At 36.9% G+C, this 18,301-nt stretch overlaps 5 protein-coding genes across 9 annotated transcripts in view; 3 read left to right on the top strand and 2 right to left on the bottom strand.

Annotated features, from left to right (window-relative positions):
• Nucleotides 1–650: 650 nt before the first annotated feature.
• LOC114730576 (light-mediated development protein DET1) lies at nt 651–5,541 on the top strand. 5 transcript variants are annotated; one of them, XM_028917673.1, is made up of 13 exons: nt 660–826; nt 923–1,037; nt 1,270–1,346; nt 2,348–2,775; nt 2,884–3,112; nt 3,252–3,413; nt 3,832–3,900; nt 4,052–4,107; nt 4,241–4,328; nt 4,433–4,597; nt 4,703–4,798; nt 4,894–4,993; nt 5,235–5,541. In XM_028917673.1, exons 3-13 carry the CDS (start codon nt 1,275–1,277, stop codon nt 5,372–5,374), a joined length of 1,605 nt encoding a protein of 534 aa, XP_028773506.1. In that variant the 5' UTR covers nt 660–826; nt 923–1,037; nt 1,270–1,274; the 3' UTR covers nt 5,375–5,541. The 5 variants fall into 5 exon arrangements, with proteins under 5 accessions (XP_028773508.1, XP_028773506.1, XP_028773505.1 ...); XM_028917672.1 differs by having other exon boundaries at nt 1,240–1,346; XM_028917671.1 differs by having other exon boundaries at nt 1,198–1,346.
• An 887-nt stretch (nt 5,542–6,428) lies between these two features.
• On the bottom strand, nt 6,429–7,225 carry LOC114730515 (dirigent protein 16). The gene has a single exon (XM_028917598.1). It carries the CDS (start codon nt 7,223–7,225, stop codon nt 6,461–6,463), a length of 765 nt encoding a protein of 254 aa, XP_028773431.1. The 3' UTR covers nt 6,429–6,460.
• A 971-nt stretch (nt 7,226–8,196) lies between these two features.
• On the top strand, nt 8,197–11,143 carry LOC114730505 (hydroxyethylthiazole kinase). Its single transcript, XM_028917588.1, has 2 exons — nt 8,197–8,745; nt 10,430–11,143. The coding sequence occupies exons 1-2, from the start codon at nt 8,296–8,298 to the stop codon at nt 10,820–10,822; spliced, it is 843 nt and encodes a 280-aa protein (XP_028773421.1). The 5' UTR covers nt 8,197–8,295; the 3' UTR covers nt 10,823–11,143.
• Nucleotides 11,144–11,912: 769 nt separating this feature from the next.
• LOC114730508 (PHD finger protein ING1) lies at nt 11,913–15,493 on the top strand. Its single transcript, XM_028917591.1, has 7 exons — nt 11,913–12,154; nt 12,293–12,364; nt 13,193–13,380; nt 13,824–13,887; nt 13,988–14,087; nt 14,688–14,859; nt 14,942–15,493. The coding sequence occupies exons 1-7, from the start codon at nt 12,127–12,129 to the stop codon at nt 15,050–15,052; spliced, it is 735 nt and encodes a 244-aa protein (XP_028773424.1). The 5' UTR covers nt 11,913–12,126; the 3' UTR covers nt 15,053–15,493.
• Nucleotides 15,494–16,268: 775 nt separating this feature from the next.
• Nucleotides 16,269–18,301, bottom strand: part of LOC114730526 (chaperonin CPN60-2, mitochondrial) — a 28,564-nt gene continuing 26,531 nt past the window's right edge. The window contains exons 13-20 of the mRNA XM_028917610.1: nt 18,223–18,291; nt 17,948–18,025; nt 17,729–17,824; nt 17,522–17,621; nt 17,326–17,429; nt 16,867–16,972; nt 16,690–16,768; nt 16,269–16,600 (exon numbers count right to left, since the gene is read on the bottom strand). Of these exons, the coding sequence (XP_028773443.1) occupies nt 16,495–16,600; nt 16,690–16,768; nt 16,867–16,972; nt 17,326–17,429; nt 17,522–17,621; nt 17,729–17,824; nt 17,948–18,025; nt 18,223–18,291 (738 nt within the window). The 3' untranslated portion in view covers nt 16,269–16,494. The remainder of the gene's footprint in view (nt 16,601–16,689; nt 16,769–16,866; nt 16,973–17,325; nt 17,430–17,521; nt 17,622–17,728; nt 17,825–17,947; nt 18,026–18,222; nt 18,292–18,301) is intronic.

The following is an 18,301-nucleotide window of genomic DNA, read 5'->3' as shown; positions in this document are numbered from 1 at the left end:
TGTTTTGTTGTCTACTCATTCTCATTTAGTCTTTATAGTTTATGAGATGGGTTTTAATGTGCGTAATCATTTTAACTTTTGACGAAGTTTTTTTTTAAATGTATGGGTACTAAATCAAAAACTAAAGAATTCACCAAAAAAACTGAAGAAAATATTAATAACTGTGAAATAATTTTCCTAAAATAAAATACAATCTTAACTTTCAATAAGTTATAAATAATACTACCTCCGGTCCTAATTATAAAAGCCAGTTGACTAATTTGAGAAGATTAAGAAAGTAAATTGAGTTAGTTATTTGTCCTAAATAGGTGTTGTCTTTTCTAAAATATCCTCACTAATCAAATATATTGACTAGAACTATCATTATTAAAAGGGTTACTTTGAAAAAAAAAATATAAATATGATAGACGAAGTGAATTGGGGTCTTATATTTAAAATCAAAATAAAAATCAAACAGGACCTTATATTAAAAAATAAGAGGTAGTATAATTTACTTTTGATGTGATGTAACGAGAATCACGCTAAAAAAATATATTTTAAAACATGTGAGCATACCTTTTGATTTTTTTGGCCAAAATATGTGAGCATGTTTAAATGAACGTGTCCTAAAATAAATCCTATTGTACGGTTGGCTCATCATGCCTCGCAGGTGGCAGGAAGCTGCGGATTTTTCAGAACTGCTTGCGGAACACAAGCTCACTTAGCTGCTGATCTTCCAGAGTCTAGACCGCACAGCCATACTGGTTCTCTCAATTATCTTCCCTCGATTCACCGGCGACGCCGTGTTTCCGCCTCAAGCCTGAGCAGCGCAGCCGCACTTGATGAGGTCTGCTGCATCTTATAGGCTTTTCCTCCATTTCCTTTGAAAGCATGGGTGAGTTTCAAGAAAGAAAAAACCCTAACATTGCTTCTGTATTTTCAGTGTTCGACCTAGATAGAATCATATTGGAAACTTGCAATTCTCCATACTTTTCCCTCTAGCGTTTGAGAAGCTGTCTTCAACCGCTCCTTGTTAAAATTTATCTGCACTGTTTGAGGTAAGAACTCCCTAATTGGCTCACAATGTGCATTTTATTGGCTATTTTCTCATTGTTATGGTTTATTGTCCATTAATTTATTTTGAAATCAATATGGTGTTGTAAATTTGCATATTTCATTCTATTTACTGTAGTATATATATTTTTAAAATTCCAGTAGGAGGTTTGTGGTTTGAGATTTTATTGACGTCCGTTGGCTTAGGAGGAATAAGTTTTTAAGTTTCTGGACAAGCTTTAATGTATAGAAGCAGCAATCTTGCGGCAAGGGTTTTCGAGCGTCAAATTCGCACTCCTGCTCCTGGCACTAGTGTAAGTTTTTCCAATCTCCCAAGTGATATTTTAGATCATTTCTTTGTTGGTCTTCATACGTATTTTTCAATATCCATTTTTGTCTGAGTATTTTTGTACAAAACCAATTATTTAAAATGAGTGCAAATGGAGTGAATGAGTTCGGAGGAATCGTAATATTCCTATTGTCGTAGATTTGTTGAAGATTATAATGAATTGTTTCCTTCATTTAACACCTTAAACTTTTGGGTTGAAGTGGTCGATGACCTCATATTTGAACTTCTAGGATGAATTGGTGTTGAGAGTATGATTTCTTCCTGCTGCCATTCTCCATGATTCATGAAATTTTATGACAAACCAGCATGTCTATGATTTGTTCACACTTGAAGCCCAAAAGGCTTTCTTGAGTCATATTGGAGATCATAATAAAACTATTCATAGGTCTTCATGTAATAATTTAAGCTTTTAAAGTGAATTAGTTTCTTTTACCATAATAATGATGAATTATAATGTTCGCCACTCTAAGCTCACGCATTTTTCGTCCTTAAAGTAATTAGATTCTTCAAATTGCAATATTTAGGCTTTAAATTGTGAAATTAATATCAAGATCTAAGTGATGATGAAAGAAAAGCATGAAATTCCAAGCACATTGGTGCCAAAACATGAAGATTGATGTTGAGCTTTCATGCCGTTTTGATATAGGACAGCAAAGGAAATAGTAACGGGATAATTACAAATGTTCCAAGATATTTGCGGAGTTTATATGGTATATTTAGTTGTAGACCACACCTCATAAGTATTGGATTTTTGTGACAACTACAGGTCATTCACAACTTAGTCATCTGTATTTGAAATGCAAATTTATAATGTGTTCCATTTTGGTAAATTTGCTATACCTTTATCAGAGGAGTCAAATAGCATTGTCGGGAAATTTTTGGGAAATTTTCGAATGTTGTTTTGTTCCTCTGTTAAGGGAACCTGAGTTGAATTTAATTTTTGCAGGTGTAATTTAATTCTTGCAGGTTCATTATGCTCGGCGGTTGTATGAAAATTTGGTACCAAGTTACACGTTATATGAGGTTGAATGCCCAGACCATTCATTTCGCAAATTTACTGATGATGGTCAATACCTCATAAGTTTCAGCAGAAATCATCAAGAGTTGATTGTTTATAGAACTAGATGGCTTTCTTATTCATGCAAAGATGAAGATTGTGATAATCACGACTTGCCTCCAGATGCAAAGAGATTTGAGAGTTTTTTTACCCAGTTATATTGTGTACCACTTGCTTCTTGCAATGAACTTATTTGTAAAGATTTCTTTCTTTACATGGAGAATAATCAATTTGGTCTATTTGCTACCTCTACGGCACAAATTCATGATGCACCTGCTGTTGGAGGAGCTGTCCAGGGTGTTCCTTCAATAGAAAAGATAACTTTTCACCTCTTAAGGTTCTTGCTCATGTTTCATAATGTAATTTTTTTTATTATTTTTTTCTAACGATAATATGGTTCCGTTGTATTTATCCATTTTTTTCTTCTCTTTTTATCAATATTTAGATTGGAAGATGGAGTTATCCTGGATGAGAAGGTCTTCTGTAATGATTTTGTTAATTTGACCCATAATATGGGTGTCTTCTTGTATGATGACCTATTGGCCATTGTATCACTTCGCTATCAAACAATACACATTCTTCAAATCAGGGATTCTGGGCACCTTGTTGATGTACGTGCTATTGGGGCGTTCTGCCGTGAAGATGATGAACTTTTTCTCAATTCAAGTTCTCAGGTTAGCGTTATATGCATACTTTTTTTTGTCACTTTCATACATATTTCTTTTGAAACAATAAAGTATAATGATCAGAAGCATTTGCTTCATGTAGCATATATGAATCACTCAGCTAACAAGTAAAAGTAATTACTGACAGGGCACGTCTTTATCTGACAAAAGTAAGCAGCAGCCTGGAAACCACAGTGAAAATAATCAAGGCCAGCCTACTCCAGAGAATCGTTTTCTGAGTGGTATCAAACAGCGTTTGCTTTCATTCATATTCCGGGGGATCTGGAATGAAGAAAGAGATGACACCTTGGTTGGTTCTTTGGTTTCACCTTTTTATTGGCAATTTTTTCTTTGCATGTTTCATCCGGTTCTTTGATAGTTCAGTGATCAGCTCTTGTCTGCGCCTGGGCTGTCATAAACCATTGCTCTTGGGGGTTTATCGGGCTGAATATTCAGGAGCTCGTAACGATTTTATTTTAATATTTAGGAAGGGAAAAAGAACTGGGAAGTTCGGTGGAGATGTGCTATGTTTTATTTGTGAGGTTCCTTTGGATTGTTAATAATAGTAGGGACATTGGAGACCTTTAACTTGTTTAATTTGCAATAAAATTGTTCATTTAGCGCCTCTTAGGTTTCTTCCTATTCCTGGTTTAGTTATTTCTTGTGTAAATATCAATTTTCAACATTGTTAGTTTATCACTGTAATTTTCTGGATTTGTATCTGCCAGAGGGTCCAAAGCCTGAAGAAGAAGTTTTACTTCCACTTTCAAGATTATGTGGACTTGATTATGTGGAAGGTATGTCATCCAGACATTTTATGCATGCGTATGAGAAGACTAGCGTGCATTTTTTCAATGATTGAATCCTTGTTTTCATAATCGTTTTACCCTGTGCATCCACTCAGACATGTCACATGTAACAAGTTGCTCTTATTTGGCTACCGAGCAGGTGCAATTCTTGGATCGACACCACCTGCTAATCAAGTTCGGTAGTGTAGATGGAGGGGTCAGTTTTCTTCTCGTGTTGTTTATTGTTCTAATGATTCACTTCCTGTTCCTCAGCATTTAGAGTGGAATCTGCATTATGCTTTTGCTTAAAGTAATAAAACTAATTTGTGTTGCTCTTTCATGTTTTGACGCTTCAGGTGTCAAGAAATGCTGATCACCACCCAGCTTTCTTTGCTGTATATAACATGGAAACAACTGAAATTGTATCATTTTATCAGGTGGCTTTTTCGTCATCCAGTGTTTTATTTTCTTGAACTTTGACTGCATATTATTGAGTGCTTCTTATGGGTTTCGTTTCTGACTCTTCTTTGCGTTTTGTTAGAATTCAGCAGACAATCTTTATGTGCTGTTTGAGCAGTTCTGTGATCACTTCCATGCAACATCAAGAGATTCTATGTATATGAATTTCATATCATCTCACTCAAATAACATTCATGCTTTGGAGCAATTGCGGATCATAAAGGATAAGGCAAGCAGCTCTTCGCAGGTAGCCACTCTTGCTGTCTATAACCTTGATCCCCATCCCTGAGGTAAAAGAAAATGCAGTGTATAATGCGTTAAACTGCTATGTAAATTTAATTTCATTTTGCAGTTTGTGAAGAAGATGCTTTCCTCCTTGCCTTTCAGCTGTCAATCACAGAGTCCTTCTCCTTATTTTGACCAATCTCTCTTCCGGTTTGATGACAAGGTATCTTTCAGACAAATTTTTGGCTTTCTACTCTTTGTTCGTGTACATATTATAATCTCACAACGTCTTATAATTAATTCCCCCCATTACTGTAGTTGATTTCTGCAACTGATCGGCATAGGCAATCAACAGACCACCCAATCAAGTTCATTCTAAGAAGGCATCCGTATTCTCTCAAATTTAAGATCAAACCAGGTTTGCATTATTCACTTGTTTTTTCATCTATGCATAAAATGGACACAAACCTTTCAGACTCCAGGTTTCTAAGGTGAAGGCAATGCACCAATGCCTACTCCTCTCTCACTTTTCTCAATTATTAGCAATATATTTTTGGGTTTCCATTAGAATTGTTTTTGGTGATCTGTAGTCTGGTGAACTCTGTTCTCCTTGTGGAACTTTAACCCGATTTTTGTCATCCGTTCAAACTCTCTACTAGGTCCTGAAGGTGGTAGTATGGATGGCCGAGCCAAGAAGATCTCGTCATTTCTGTTCCATCCATTTTTGCCCCTTGCTCTCTCTGTTCAACAGACTTTGTTCTTGCAGCCATCAGTTGTAAATATTCACTTTCGAAGATGAGGATCACAGTTTTGATTTACCCTACTACGCCGTAGACCATTATAGCTGAATCGAGAGATTGTATATTTATTCGTTTACTTGGAAATGTTATGTTATTCAAGCACTGCAATTTTACGTGCTAATGATCTCTGCGAGCCCTCCAAGTCACTTCATAACTTTCCTTTTCACCCAAATTGTCTCTTGGGAATGCAATCTCTTAATTCGGATCCTGAACTTCAGAGGAGAATAGTTTTCAAGGAAAAAAGCGAATATAGATCGATTGTAAAACTATTAAAAGAGCGAATATAGATTCAAACAATTGAGATATTTAAATTTTAGATAGTAACTCTCAATTTGCATCTATTTCTATTGATATTTGCAACTTGTTTTGGGATGGCATTTTCTCAATGTTTGGCTGATATAACTTTTTATCGCTTCCTCTGAAATTTAACTATGATAAAATAAATTCGGGTGAAAAAAAAACTACGTTAAAATAAAAGTAAGTATATCCATTATTTAAAGAAAAATAATAATAGGCTTACATTTAAAAGAACATATTTATTTTGATCTAAAACAAAATAGCAACTAACACCAGAAAATTATAGTCAGGCCAAAAAGATAAACGCCGGAAAATTATGGTCTTGATACTGAATTAAACCTGGATCTTGTTCGTCTACCAGTTAGGTTCTAGGAAGTCGTGGGCCAAGGCATCCAGCTTTCCAAATACATTTCTTCGTGTCATTTTTTATGGTTTTTGAAAAAAACTGTTAAGTATTTCGATTCCTAATAACTACTAACTCTAATCCTAATTATAAGACTTTGTTTATAGTCTATAAACGAGATTTTATAATTAGAACCAGAAGTAGTATTAAAATCAAAGTGACTTGCATATTTTAAAAATTGTTTCAGAACCCATTTCACGAAACAGTAGAATTTCAATAAAAGACTCAATATCATCACAAATCACCAAATCTGTATAGCATACCTCGCTATATTTTGGGCTTACAAGTGACATTTCATGTACGTTAAGCAATCAAATAGACCACAAATTAAAGTACAATCCCATAGTTCATTTTAGTTTACATGTGCACACACACCAGAGTTCTATCAGTTTAAGTGGACAATGATCCTTAGCAATGCCTCTGCACCATCTGCGGCAATCTGGCCTGGAGGGATGAGTGATCTAACCTCTGCAAAACCCCTTGCGTTCTTGAACTTGCCAGTTCCTCCGGTGACGGACAAATGTGACATGGTGCTCCCAATCTTGTACACCCCATAAAAGTTCAAGCTATCACCATATTCCCCTCCTTCAAACATGGCTGTGAACACCATCATCTGTCTAATCCCATCAGCTGAACTTGCCACATACACACCTTGAGCCTTTCCAATTGTCTGAGACCCCAACTCAGGCTGAATAGTCAAGAAATCATCAATCACAGTGATTGTACCAAACCCAAGTCCCAACCCATCATTTCCTAACAGTGGCTGATTACCATTCTGGTTGTTGTTGTCAGCTGAGTTTCCTCCAGCAAAAGCAGTTCCCGACAGGCCAGTTCCTAGTGGGATTCCAGTAACTGCATTCACAGTGGGAACAGCACCATTGGCATTTGGGATGGGAACTGCACCAGCTGGAGTGTTGAATCCTGTTGGTTCTGGAAAAGGTACCTGACCACCGTATATGCTTCCCAACAAGCCTGTCACTGGACGAGCTGTGGGATTGCTTCCTCCAAGAACATCATGCATGTATAGTTCAATAATGGGTTCTTTCCCCGTCGCGGAAACAGGGTCCACTGCTGTTGATACTGCTAGACTCATTGCCAAATGTGCAAGACCAAGCGTTATGGCCAGAAAGGTTGAAGCTGAGAATCCCATTGACGTCTTTAATTGTGTTGCCAAGTGTTAGTATGCTTGACTGAGATGAGATATCGATGCAACGGAATGCTAAGTGACGGTCTTTATATATTGGAGCGAAATCGGAATGAAATGGAGTGGTTGTTTTGAGATTCAGATATGGATGCGGTGCAAAGTGAAGTTGTTGGAAGCCAGACAAAAAGTAGAGCCATTATGGCTTTAAGTGAAATTAGATACCGAGCGCTGTTTCTGTTCAGTTGCATGAGAGAGACTGCTATTTTGCTGAGAAGTTGAAGACTTTGCGAGGTGGGTGCAACTAAACCAAACCTTCATTTGTAAACATTGATTAATTGATTAATTATTATTTCAGAATTAAAAATAAAAATTACGCGCACGGTTTATGTCAGAGGCAAGAAACCGAGAGTAACTTTGCATGATCTTTTACCTTGTTCAAATTCGGTGAGATGAAAAGGGGCAGCTATGGCCTATAAATCATTTAATTTGGTTAGAAGCAAAATACGATACCATTAAAGTTCATGTCTCATGAGGAAGTCAAATATAGAAAATTGAAACAAATCCTTTTCTTTTTCTATTCCTTTTTTTTTTTTTTTGGTTTGTATGCTCAGTGTTCACCGTTCAGGGTTTTAGGCGCTTTCAACTTCTTTCTATTATCCAAAATTAAAAATTTCAAGGAAATTATAAGCCGGATTTCTTATAATTTTATTTATTTTTTCTTTTCGTACAGTCACTATTCAGCAGCTTTCAATTTCTTTGATTACTACTAAGGTTGTGTTTAATAAATAAACTAAAGTTTAAATTTTTTGTTGGAAAAATATATTAATTTGATAATTTTGTGATTAACCGTTCAACCAACACGTGTTGTGTACTTGTGTTGATAGATTACAGCGAAAGTCAAACGCAGTTATAGTATTATTTGACTTGAACATGTCAACCAAGCCAAATCGTATTGTCCGTGAAAAATCCCGGTCTAAGATCCTGTTCGTTTTTATCCAAAATACTGCACTTCAGTGATTCCATTTGGGCGTCCTGGTTTGCGTCATTTTGGCGCCCTTCAGTCTTTTACGCTGTTCATGGAATCCAACCAAAGCGAAGTCGCCGACTGGGGCCGGAAGGCATGGAACTTGCTGGACTTAGTCCGACGGCAATCGCCGCTTATCCAATGCATCACGAATTTCGTCTCCATGGATCTTATGGCCAATACCCTCTTATCTGCCGGTGCGTCTCCAGCTATGCTTCACTCCATCGAAGAGATTCCTGACTTCACTCCGCACGCTCACGCTCTCTCCATCAACATTGGCACTCTCTCCCCCTCTTGGTTTCCGGCCATGAAAGCCGCCGCCACTCTGGCCTCTGAGTTGGGTAAACCGTGGGTTCTTGACCCGGTTGCTGTCAGTGCCTCTGCTTTCCGTATGAAGGCTTGTCTCGAGCTTGTAGCGATGAAGCCCACTGTTATTAGAGGAAATGGCTCTGAGATTATTGCTCTTTCCAAGGCTGCTTCTTTCACTGAACTAGCGTCTAAGGTAACGCGTTCTGTTTCTCTCAAACTCTACGGGACACGAAGCAATTATCATTATTCATTTTAGTATCTTTTTTCAATCCATTAAATTTTAATGAAGGTCGTGTCGTTTTCCTAAACTTTAATGTAAACTAGTCATTAAGTGGTTGGAGAAATTGCGGTTGGCATTAAAAGGTCTGTGTCCAGGAAAGAGATGGTGAAAGTTCCAAATAACTTCTGATAAGAAAATTTCCCGAAGTATTTGTTTGCATCGGATAGTGTATGAGTTATACGTATCTGAGTGTATCACTTGGTTGCTTGAAATTTCCGTGGAATTATATTCTTTAAGTTCTTTTGGTGATGCCGAAGTCTGTTTTCAGGGAGAGTGGAAGGCTGGCATTATGTTAGATAATCTATCAAGTATAGAATTATATCGTCGTACTGCTGTCTTCAGTTGCTAATTAAGCATTGAAGTATCAGGACAAGAATTTACCTCATTTATTTCTTAATGCTTTCTGCTGGAAAGTTCCATGTTGAATGCAGAATTTCCTGTTTCATTTGAAGAACTTTAGAATTGCCGATTTATTTGGGAGAACCTATCTTATATGATGGCTTCCCCATGTTTTACCTTCTACATAGGAGGCAAAAGCATAATTACGTGTTTTCCCTTCTCCGTTCTCTTTGTTTTGATCTCTTTGTCGGCCACTGAGATGAACCTGAACTGGACTGGGAGGACGATCTGGGGAGTGTTGTGGGGGCGGTTTGAACGTTTTAATCATTGATTGGTTGTTTGCAAGTTGGGCGTCGACGACGATGATTTGGAAACCATCCTTAGCCTTCCCACTCGTCTTCAAACCCATCTAGAATGGGCAAGCTGGAACTTTTTGAGCTCCTATTTGGTCTCCATTTTCTTTTTAAACCCCCTTGCCTTGTGGGTTTTTCCTTTCACAAAATGTAAATGGTTAACACCAATAGTATCATCAGAACCCGAACAGTTCAAACTCACACCACCCCCTGTTTCTTTATTCTTTTCTGCTATTTTTTTGTTTTTATTTGTGTTTTTTTTTTTGGGGGTGGTTTGAGATGCCATCTATTTTTTCATTTCCGATTAATGGAGTGGATTGTTTCACCCATCCTGCTCCATATCATTGCGCTTCACTTTTACTGTTAATTACTTGCGCAACTCTACTCCCCTAAAAATTTTCGGTTGGCCCTAGGGTTGGTAAAATATCTTATTTGAGTATGCTGTTTGTCTTTTGGTTGTTCTTATGTTTATTAAGCATGACAAACGACTTTTAGATTGGACTTCGTGTGATTTCAAATGAAGCACAATAGTGTGATCTTTCGAAGAACGTGTGCTTGGACTTCTAAACTTATTTTCTTCCACCATTAACTAGCTTTTTGGCGCATCATTCATACTGATAAAATCCCTAATAATGACCGCAATATCAAGTGCCAAACCTTTGCTTTTTCAGAATACACTAGATTGTGAAAGGATTCTCTGAACTACTGGTTTAAATTTCATTGATGCAAAGGTCTCTTGCGGCAAGCCATTTGGTTTACTTCATCACTAGTATTTCTTGAGAATTTTCTTGCCTCGGGACAAAGTATATATCAGGGACTAATCCTGAACATTTTCTACTTCTGCAACTTCCTTTATTCCGAGAAGCTTTTGTGATTCCATTTTGTAATTTAGCTCTATTCTCAAGGGTGTGGACAGCATCCACGAGTCAGTGGATGCCATTGAAGCGGCTAAGTTATTGGCTGAATCAAGTGGTGCCATAGTTGCAGTTTCTGGAGCCATTGACATAGTGACTGATGGAAAACAAGTTGTTGGTGCTCACAATGGGGTGGCAATGTTGCAGAAGATAACAGCTACGGGGTGTTCAGTCTCTTCCGTCATTGCTGCCTTTGTAGCTGTTGATAAACTCCACGCTTTGGATGCTGCAGTATCAGCATTATCCATATTTGGTGTTGCTGGTGAACTGGGAATGAAGATGGCTACAGGTCCAGCTTCATTGCGAATGCACTTGATAGATTCTCTGTACGGGCTTGATGAAGCTGCTGTGGTATCTCATGTTAAAATCACGAGTTTCTCTTAAATCTGAATTATTTACTCTCAGAAAAAGAGAGAGAGAGAGAGAGAAATCATCTATAGGTAATTATTATGGGATTTGGACCAAATATAAATATAGACTCTTGTCTCCGTTTGGTGATCATCTGAACGTGAAAAGGGATTAGTGGATGGCATCTCAAATCTAAATACTACATGAATAATATTAAAAGTCGCTGGTAACTCCCGAGAACAAGTATGTGGGAGTGCCGTGTTTGTCAATGTTGCATCTTAATATAGTATTGGAGTTTGTGGAGGATGATCTTTGTCTTTTGGCAGTGCCATTGAATTTGAAATTTGTTTCTATTTATTTGCATCTTGAATAATTAATACTTCTTGCCTTTTAAATATTATTCTTGACGCGTCTCAGTTTTTATAATTTTGTTAATTGATATTCCTCCTTTCTGGGGAAAAAAAAAAATCTTTTCTCTGTTCTTCAGGTTAAATTTTTTATTGATCTGAAATATCATGCGCTTTTTTTATCTTCATTTTTTTTTTAAATAGCAGTACTTGTGTCCAGTCAAAATCAAAAGTTTTTCAGAGTCTTGTCACTCTTGAGACGGTTTATTTGTGCTTGAGCTGAATGAAATAGTGGCATGGATAAGAGGAAATTTGTTCTGATCACAGAACTATAATCATATATCACACATAATCTAAATAAGTTTTTACCCAATTTAATTTTTACAAATCAATTTTTATAAAATCTAATCCAAACACAATTCACTTATCCAATTTAACTTTTATCCAATCTCTTTTTTCAGAAGTTAAATTGTAAATAACTTACTTTTTCTACTATTAATCTAAACAGAACCTATATATTATAGAGGGAGGGAGAAATTTAAGAAAAGAAGTGAAAGGTAAAGAGAAGAGACGAGACGAGGGAGCGAAAGAAAGAAAGAAAGAAAGAAATTTCTTTTTATTAAAATAAACAATGAGTTAATTAAGCAAATTAATCCGCCCGCCCAAAAATGAACAGGTCGATCCGATACAAATTGATCCGTTTTCTGGGTGGACTAGCGGGATCCATCCCACAAAAGTCGGGCCATCTTGAAAAAAGTGGGTTGGTTTGGTCCTTCGGTTAGTATTCCCCTACTTCTCTTTCCCCCGGTTTATCGTCCTACAGAGCAGAGACAGGGTGTCAGGCCTGAAATTGAAATTATGATTTCCCAGTAACTGATTTACCTTCTTTTTTAAATTTCCTAACAACCACTTTAGCATCTTTATCGCTGAAGAATTGGGAACCGCCAAAAGGCAACGTAACGAACTTCTTGCGGAGAAACCCTAGACCTCGTAATGTCATTCCTCGAGGAATTTCAAGCCAGTATTCTTCTGTAACTTCATTATTTCGCTACATGCTTTCGATTCTTTTATTCTTCTCTGTGCAGCAAATTTATCTCTTTACGTTAAATTATGTATTTTCTTAAAATTACGCATTGACACGCGAGTTCCCTCTTAACAGATTTGGATTCACTTCCCCATATTCTTCAAAAGAAGTATTCATTGTTACGTGACCTTGACAAGAGTTTACAAGGTGCGTTTAATTTGGATTTATTTTTAGTAGGGCTATCTTTGTTCTTTCACTTTTGCTGCCTGACATTTGAGGTGCGTCTATTTCAATTTTTCTTCGGTCTTTGTGGTCATTATCCTTTTCGGAGGTCGAATGAAATGTAGTAAGTAGAGAAAATAATATCCTTGAAGAATTCAAATGTTGCCAGGATGAATAGGGATTCGCCCAAGGTGCTTTTTTCCCTCGTATTTTTTTGTGATTTGTTATCATTCTATGGATTTTGATTGAAATTATTGGCTAGGACTAATAAAATCTTGAAGCTCGACTTTTAGGATTTGCCGGCTCAAATAAGACTTCGCCCTATGAAACACTGGTACTCTAATCTTATAGGCAGCGCGTAGTGTCGAATTTGTACTAACTTATATCACTTACAAGCAACCCTGTATTGGTTACTTGGAATAATTCTGCCATGAAAACATTGGTTGAAACGATTACAGTTTGTCGGCCATCTTTTTTCCTGCTTTACCCTTGAAGTCACCTGGACTTATGACTCGTGAAAGTAATAAAAGCAGGAGGACCTCTTTTGTGGCATTTGCATATTTGTTTTTGTGTATTTATTATGTAACAATTAATTTGCTATTGCTTGTAGTTAGATTTTCTTTAAAGGAACGATGCAATTTTTTCCCTTTTATGTTTAAATTTGAATATTTTGTTCATGCTTATTGTTTCACGGTATTCATTTTTTTTAATCAACGTTCGTGTGAAGTTTCATTTCTATGTTATGCTGTATTTTGCCTCTTCTAAGGTCATCTGAGCATAGTAAGCGTTTTGATGTGTCATGCATATGAACAGATATTCAAAAGCAAAATGAGCAACGTTGTGAACAAGAAATAGAAGATATTAGACGAGGCGTGAGGTCTGGGAACATCACACCTGATACCTCACTCGTCAGATTCTCTGATGAAGCACTTGATGAGCAAAAGCACAGCATCAGGATTGCTGATGAAAAAGTTGCCTTGGCAGTGCAGGCATACGATTTGGTACTCAATGTGCCCCATCCTTTTCTTTGATAATGAGATAATAGGGAGTCAGTTTTAATTTTTGGGCAGAAGGTTGTTGAATAAACTGCACTTTACCAACTCTTATCCTTTCTTCAAAAAATATTGAGATAATGTCTTTGTTTAAAAAATATATGTACCTAAAATATGAGATCATAGGAGTTGTAAATCCTTGAATAACTACCACTAATTTTTTTTTTTTTGGGGGGGGGGGGGATTACTTTGACATCATATGTTTGACCAAGATACAAGATTTCCAAAGCCAAGCATATCGATCAAAAAATATAAAATAAGCTGTCATTTTGTATGTATCTTGATAAGGCAAAGACTGCATTGATAAATCCTTTTGGTAAAATTAATCTGCAGAACTTTCTGTGCTTGTTTAAATAATTTATAACCGGGCCTTGTTCATGATTCTGACACAGGTAGATACACACATACAACAGCTTGATCAGTATCTGAAGAAGTTTAATGAAGAGCTGAAGCGTGGTACTTTGCTTTCTGATTTTTTCTTCAACGTTATACTAAATCATGATAACAACTTGTATCTTGTGTATGTATTAAACATAGCATTTGTATCCTGCGATAGATAAAGAAAATGCTGCAACGACTGGAGTGCCTGCTTCAGGTCAAGATGGTGGTACAAAATCTGGAAGGGGTAATGAAAGTGGTAGAGGAGGGCGCAAAAAGTATGTAGTTCTTTGTGGAATTTCCCTGATTTCAATCATGTAGCTTGTCCTTGTCATTTTCTAGTCACTGCTCTGTTACTTCATTTCTGCCTGTGACGCTCTTCCAGCTGAGTTATTCATAAGAAGCCCTACGTAGTACCTACAAGTAGAAAATATAAAAAACCTGAGTCTAATAAAAAATTTGAATGATAAGAAAAATGTGATGATCAGGAAAGTCTTTTTTGATCTATTTGGATGGCATTAAGAAGAGGGATGGTGTGATCTGTGAATTGAAGCTGGCAGTGCGTTGTCACCATAATAACAATGGTTCGAAAATAATTACCTGACATATCTAATTTTACTAAAGGATTACTCTTCCCTTTTATAACAATGATTCCACTCCATCAGATAGCAGATTGCATTTTAACCTTGTAATTAAAAGTATCGTCCATAAAGTGAGGGGGCATTTACGTGTGTTTTTTTTTTCTTAATATAATTTCTTCCTCCTGTGATGAATAGTGAATAGGTTTTTGTTCCATGACTGCTGGATCAAACATTGTTGGAAAGCAAAGAAGCAATTTGAATAATTTTCTAATGCCTTTTGAATTATGACTACTGTAGGACACGCCAAGCATCAGCTACAGCAGCACCAGCACCAGCACAAGAAGCCCAAACTACAAATGCAAACCCATCTGGCATGGATTTAGATTTACCCGTGGATCCAAATGAACCCACTTACTGCTTTTGTAACCAAGTTAGCTATGGCGAGATGGTTGCATGCGATAATCCCAATGTATGTATTATGCTCGTTTCTTATTTTTTTAATGCGTTCCTTACACTCCACAGATCCGTTGACATTCCCTCTGTTTTAACAGTGCAAAATAGAATGGTTCCATTTTGGTTGCGTTGGTCTCAAAGAGCAACCCAGGGGAAAATGGTACTGTTCAGATTGTGCAGTGACAAGAGGTCGCCGTAAAGGAAAGTGAGGCTGATAAGAAGTGGATATGTTCAAATGACACTGTATATATGCTTAGAATCTTCAGATAGGAAGTTATTTTGATTTACGTCCTTGGAGCTCTGTTTCCGTACCCTAGATTGTCTAGGAAGATTTGGAGTTGCATGTTTTACTTGAAGTCTCTGCTATGATATGGGGTCTGCCTTGTCGCTCTTCTTGGTCATCCGATGTGTTTCTTCTTGGAGTTGACGACTGGCTTAAGCTGTAAGCCAGAATTGCTCTGAAAGTATGGATTATGGAATGTGGATGGTTTTGGCAGGTAGGCTTCTCGAATGATATTCTGTTATGGTGTAATGAAGGTTTATTATCCGTGTCTTTGCGGTTTTATTCATTTTTCACGTGAATATTTTGTATTTAAAAATCAAAAGGTGGTGAAATAATCAAAATTTATGATGAGATGGTTTTGGGTTTATTTACTTTCTTTAAGAAGTTATAATCTCTAAATAAGTTGCCATTTAACTAATAAATGAACTAAATAATGATAAATTTATATTTATGATATACAGCCGCTGCATAACATTTTCTAAGAAGCTAATATTCCATCTATTTTCTTGTATTTTGTTCAATGAGGAATTTTGAGAGCTAAAGCAAAGCAATATTTAAAGGAATATTGGAGTATATTTTATGCCATATCAAAGTACTACTTTTTTGTTTGCAAAACCGGAAAAAATGATTTCTCGCCAGCAATAATAAATACAAGAATTAATTTCTAAAGAGAATATCAATTAAATTAAAACTTAAATTTGCATATTTCATTTTCAGGAGTTAGAATTGAAAAATAAGAAGGGCTAGAAATTAATATCAAGCATAAAATGACTAAGATATTTTAAATTATACCCAAAAAAAGGGAAACAAAAAAAACAATGTTCAAACCCCCTTAACCTTCATAGCACCATATTAACTGCAAAATCTAAACATCGAATTATCATCCAATTTTTTTTTTTTGTTCATAATTCAGTATATCTGAATAATTTTAGCTGCCATTATCTACCCGAGAAAATACATAAATAATTGCACTGATCTTTTTCCAATTCATTAATACTTTCCATGCCACATTTAAATAGTAAAACGCTATCTGTAAACGTCCCCTTTGCCCCCATCCACCCAACACATCAAGCAAACGATGCAAGGCGCAACAGAAATAATGACTGTATCGGTGCGGCGGCCACATTTTCTACCCGGATAAATGAATAAAAACGTAAGATCTTCATTTTAAACTGAGATTTCAAAATAAAACAATGTCTTATTTGGGTGGTAATGTATTCAGAATTATATCGTTGCAACAATCGGAATTTTTCCTGCCTACGTCCTCATCTCTCACTATGATTACATGAAAGCCTTCACAGAACAATTGGAAAAAACCAAATGGGGCTTCGCACCACTCACTGTCCATGATCCGACTCAAGCGATACCTCAATAGTCCATGCCACCCATACCACCAGCCATTGGGGAAACTTCCTTTTCATCCTTTGGGAGTTCGGCCACGATTGCTTCAGTCGTTGTCATCAAAGATGACACGCTGCACCAAAAAAATGAGATTTAGTTACCACAAGAAGCATTGGCAAGCGTGTAATAAATATTAACAAGGGCACATCCTCAGCATCCTACCTGGCAGCATCAACCAAGGCGGTCCTGATAACCTTCAATGGATCTATGATTCCAGCTTTAACCATATCAACATATTCACCTGATAATGAAGAAACAGCAGAATCAATAAAAGCATAGGCGCAGATGTCACCTTGACGCGGAAAATGAATACGAATAGAGGGAGCAAAAAACACTGACCTTTGGCAGCATCGTACCCAAGATCAGGGTTGTCTTGTTCCAAGAGCTTGCCGACAACAACAGCACCCTCAACTCCTGCATTGGATGCTATTGTGTGCACGGGTGTCTGCATTGATCGTTAAAAGGGTAACAAAAGAATGAGCAACTTCAAGATTCTAACTATACTTGATGTTGAAGGGAAACTAGATATATCCCTGATGTAGTCTGAGGCAGGTCACATTTTTTCTGCTTTATAGCATAAGAACAATGCAACCTAGTTTAGGCATTATATTTTTTGTGATTAAGTGAGCTCTCATAGGGTCAAAGAATGAACCCCCAAAAACAGACTTCATGATACACGAGAGAAGACGGCAAAACAATTTAGTTTATGTTTCCTGTCCTTGTTATTACCAAGAGGTGCCTGCTCAATAGCAAATTGCTATCAAGACTGTAATTTTTCCATTTAAAAATAGGACTTGCCTTGAGAGCATTTTGGATAATCTGGACACCTATCTTCTGATCGAAGTTAGCAGTTTGAAGCTTGTCCAATTCTTTTGATGCATAAAGAAGCGCAATACCACCCCCTGTACAAACAAAGGAGGTTAAATGAGCTAAGATTAAGATAAGAGGCTGTAAAACTAACAACCCAATTAGCCAACCATAGATGAAAATATACCTGGTACTATACCCTCTTCCACTGCTGCTTTAGTTGCATTTAAGGCATCGGTCACTCTATCCTTCTTTTCACCAACTTCAGCCTCACTGGCTCCTCCAATCTGTGAAAAGGAAGCTCATAATATTACCCTTGGCATTACTCCCAAGGGTGTTTACCAGCAGGAAGATTGTCCAGCCCCATAAGAGAGGTGAACTTAAGAAATCATACCTTAAGCACTGCAACACCCCCAGAAAGCTTGGCCAGTCTTTCCTGCAACTTCTCTTTGTCATAATCTGAAGTGCTGTTCTCAACGGCTGACCTGATCTGTTTGTCAAGATACGACACAATTATGAGGTCAGGAACATCAATGCCCAAATACAAATATTTATGTAAATAACCTGACACGGTTAGATTCAATAACACATCCAAAAGAAGCTATATACAAACCTGCTCACATCTTTCCTCGATTCCTTTCTTGTCGCCAGCTCCATCAAGAATAACAGTGTCGTCCTTGGAAATTGTCACCTAAAGCATCATGGTCTCAAATTAGTGATTTACATTGATCCATGCAAAGGGAAGGGAAAATTCATTCCATTTTGTTTGATGCTCATAAACAAATAGGCTTAGACAGCCGTTAGTTCTGTGTAAGAACCATCCAAAACGTTTTACCAATAAGTGGCACCAAGACACATTCAAATATTTCCTCAGCAAAGCTTACTTACCTTTTTGCAAGACCCAAGCATATCCAGATCAACTTTTTCAAGATTCATGCCAAGCTCTTCAGTGATAAGCTAACACAAG

The sequence above is a fragment of the Neltuma alba genome, unplaced genomic scaffold (assembly GCF_004799145.2).
Source record: "Neltuma alba isolate B1F8T4 unplaced genomic scaffold, ASM479914v2 tig00012743_pilon, whole genome shotgun sequence".
In the NCBI taxonomy this organism is placed as follows: Eukaryota; Viridiplantae; Streptophyta; class Magnoliopsida; order Fabales; family Fabaceae; genus Neltuma; species Neltuma alba.
The sequence above is the reverse complement of the archived record's forward strand: the minus strand, read 5'-3'. Positions and strand labels throughout refer to the sequence as shown.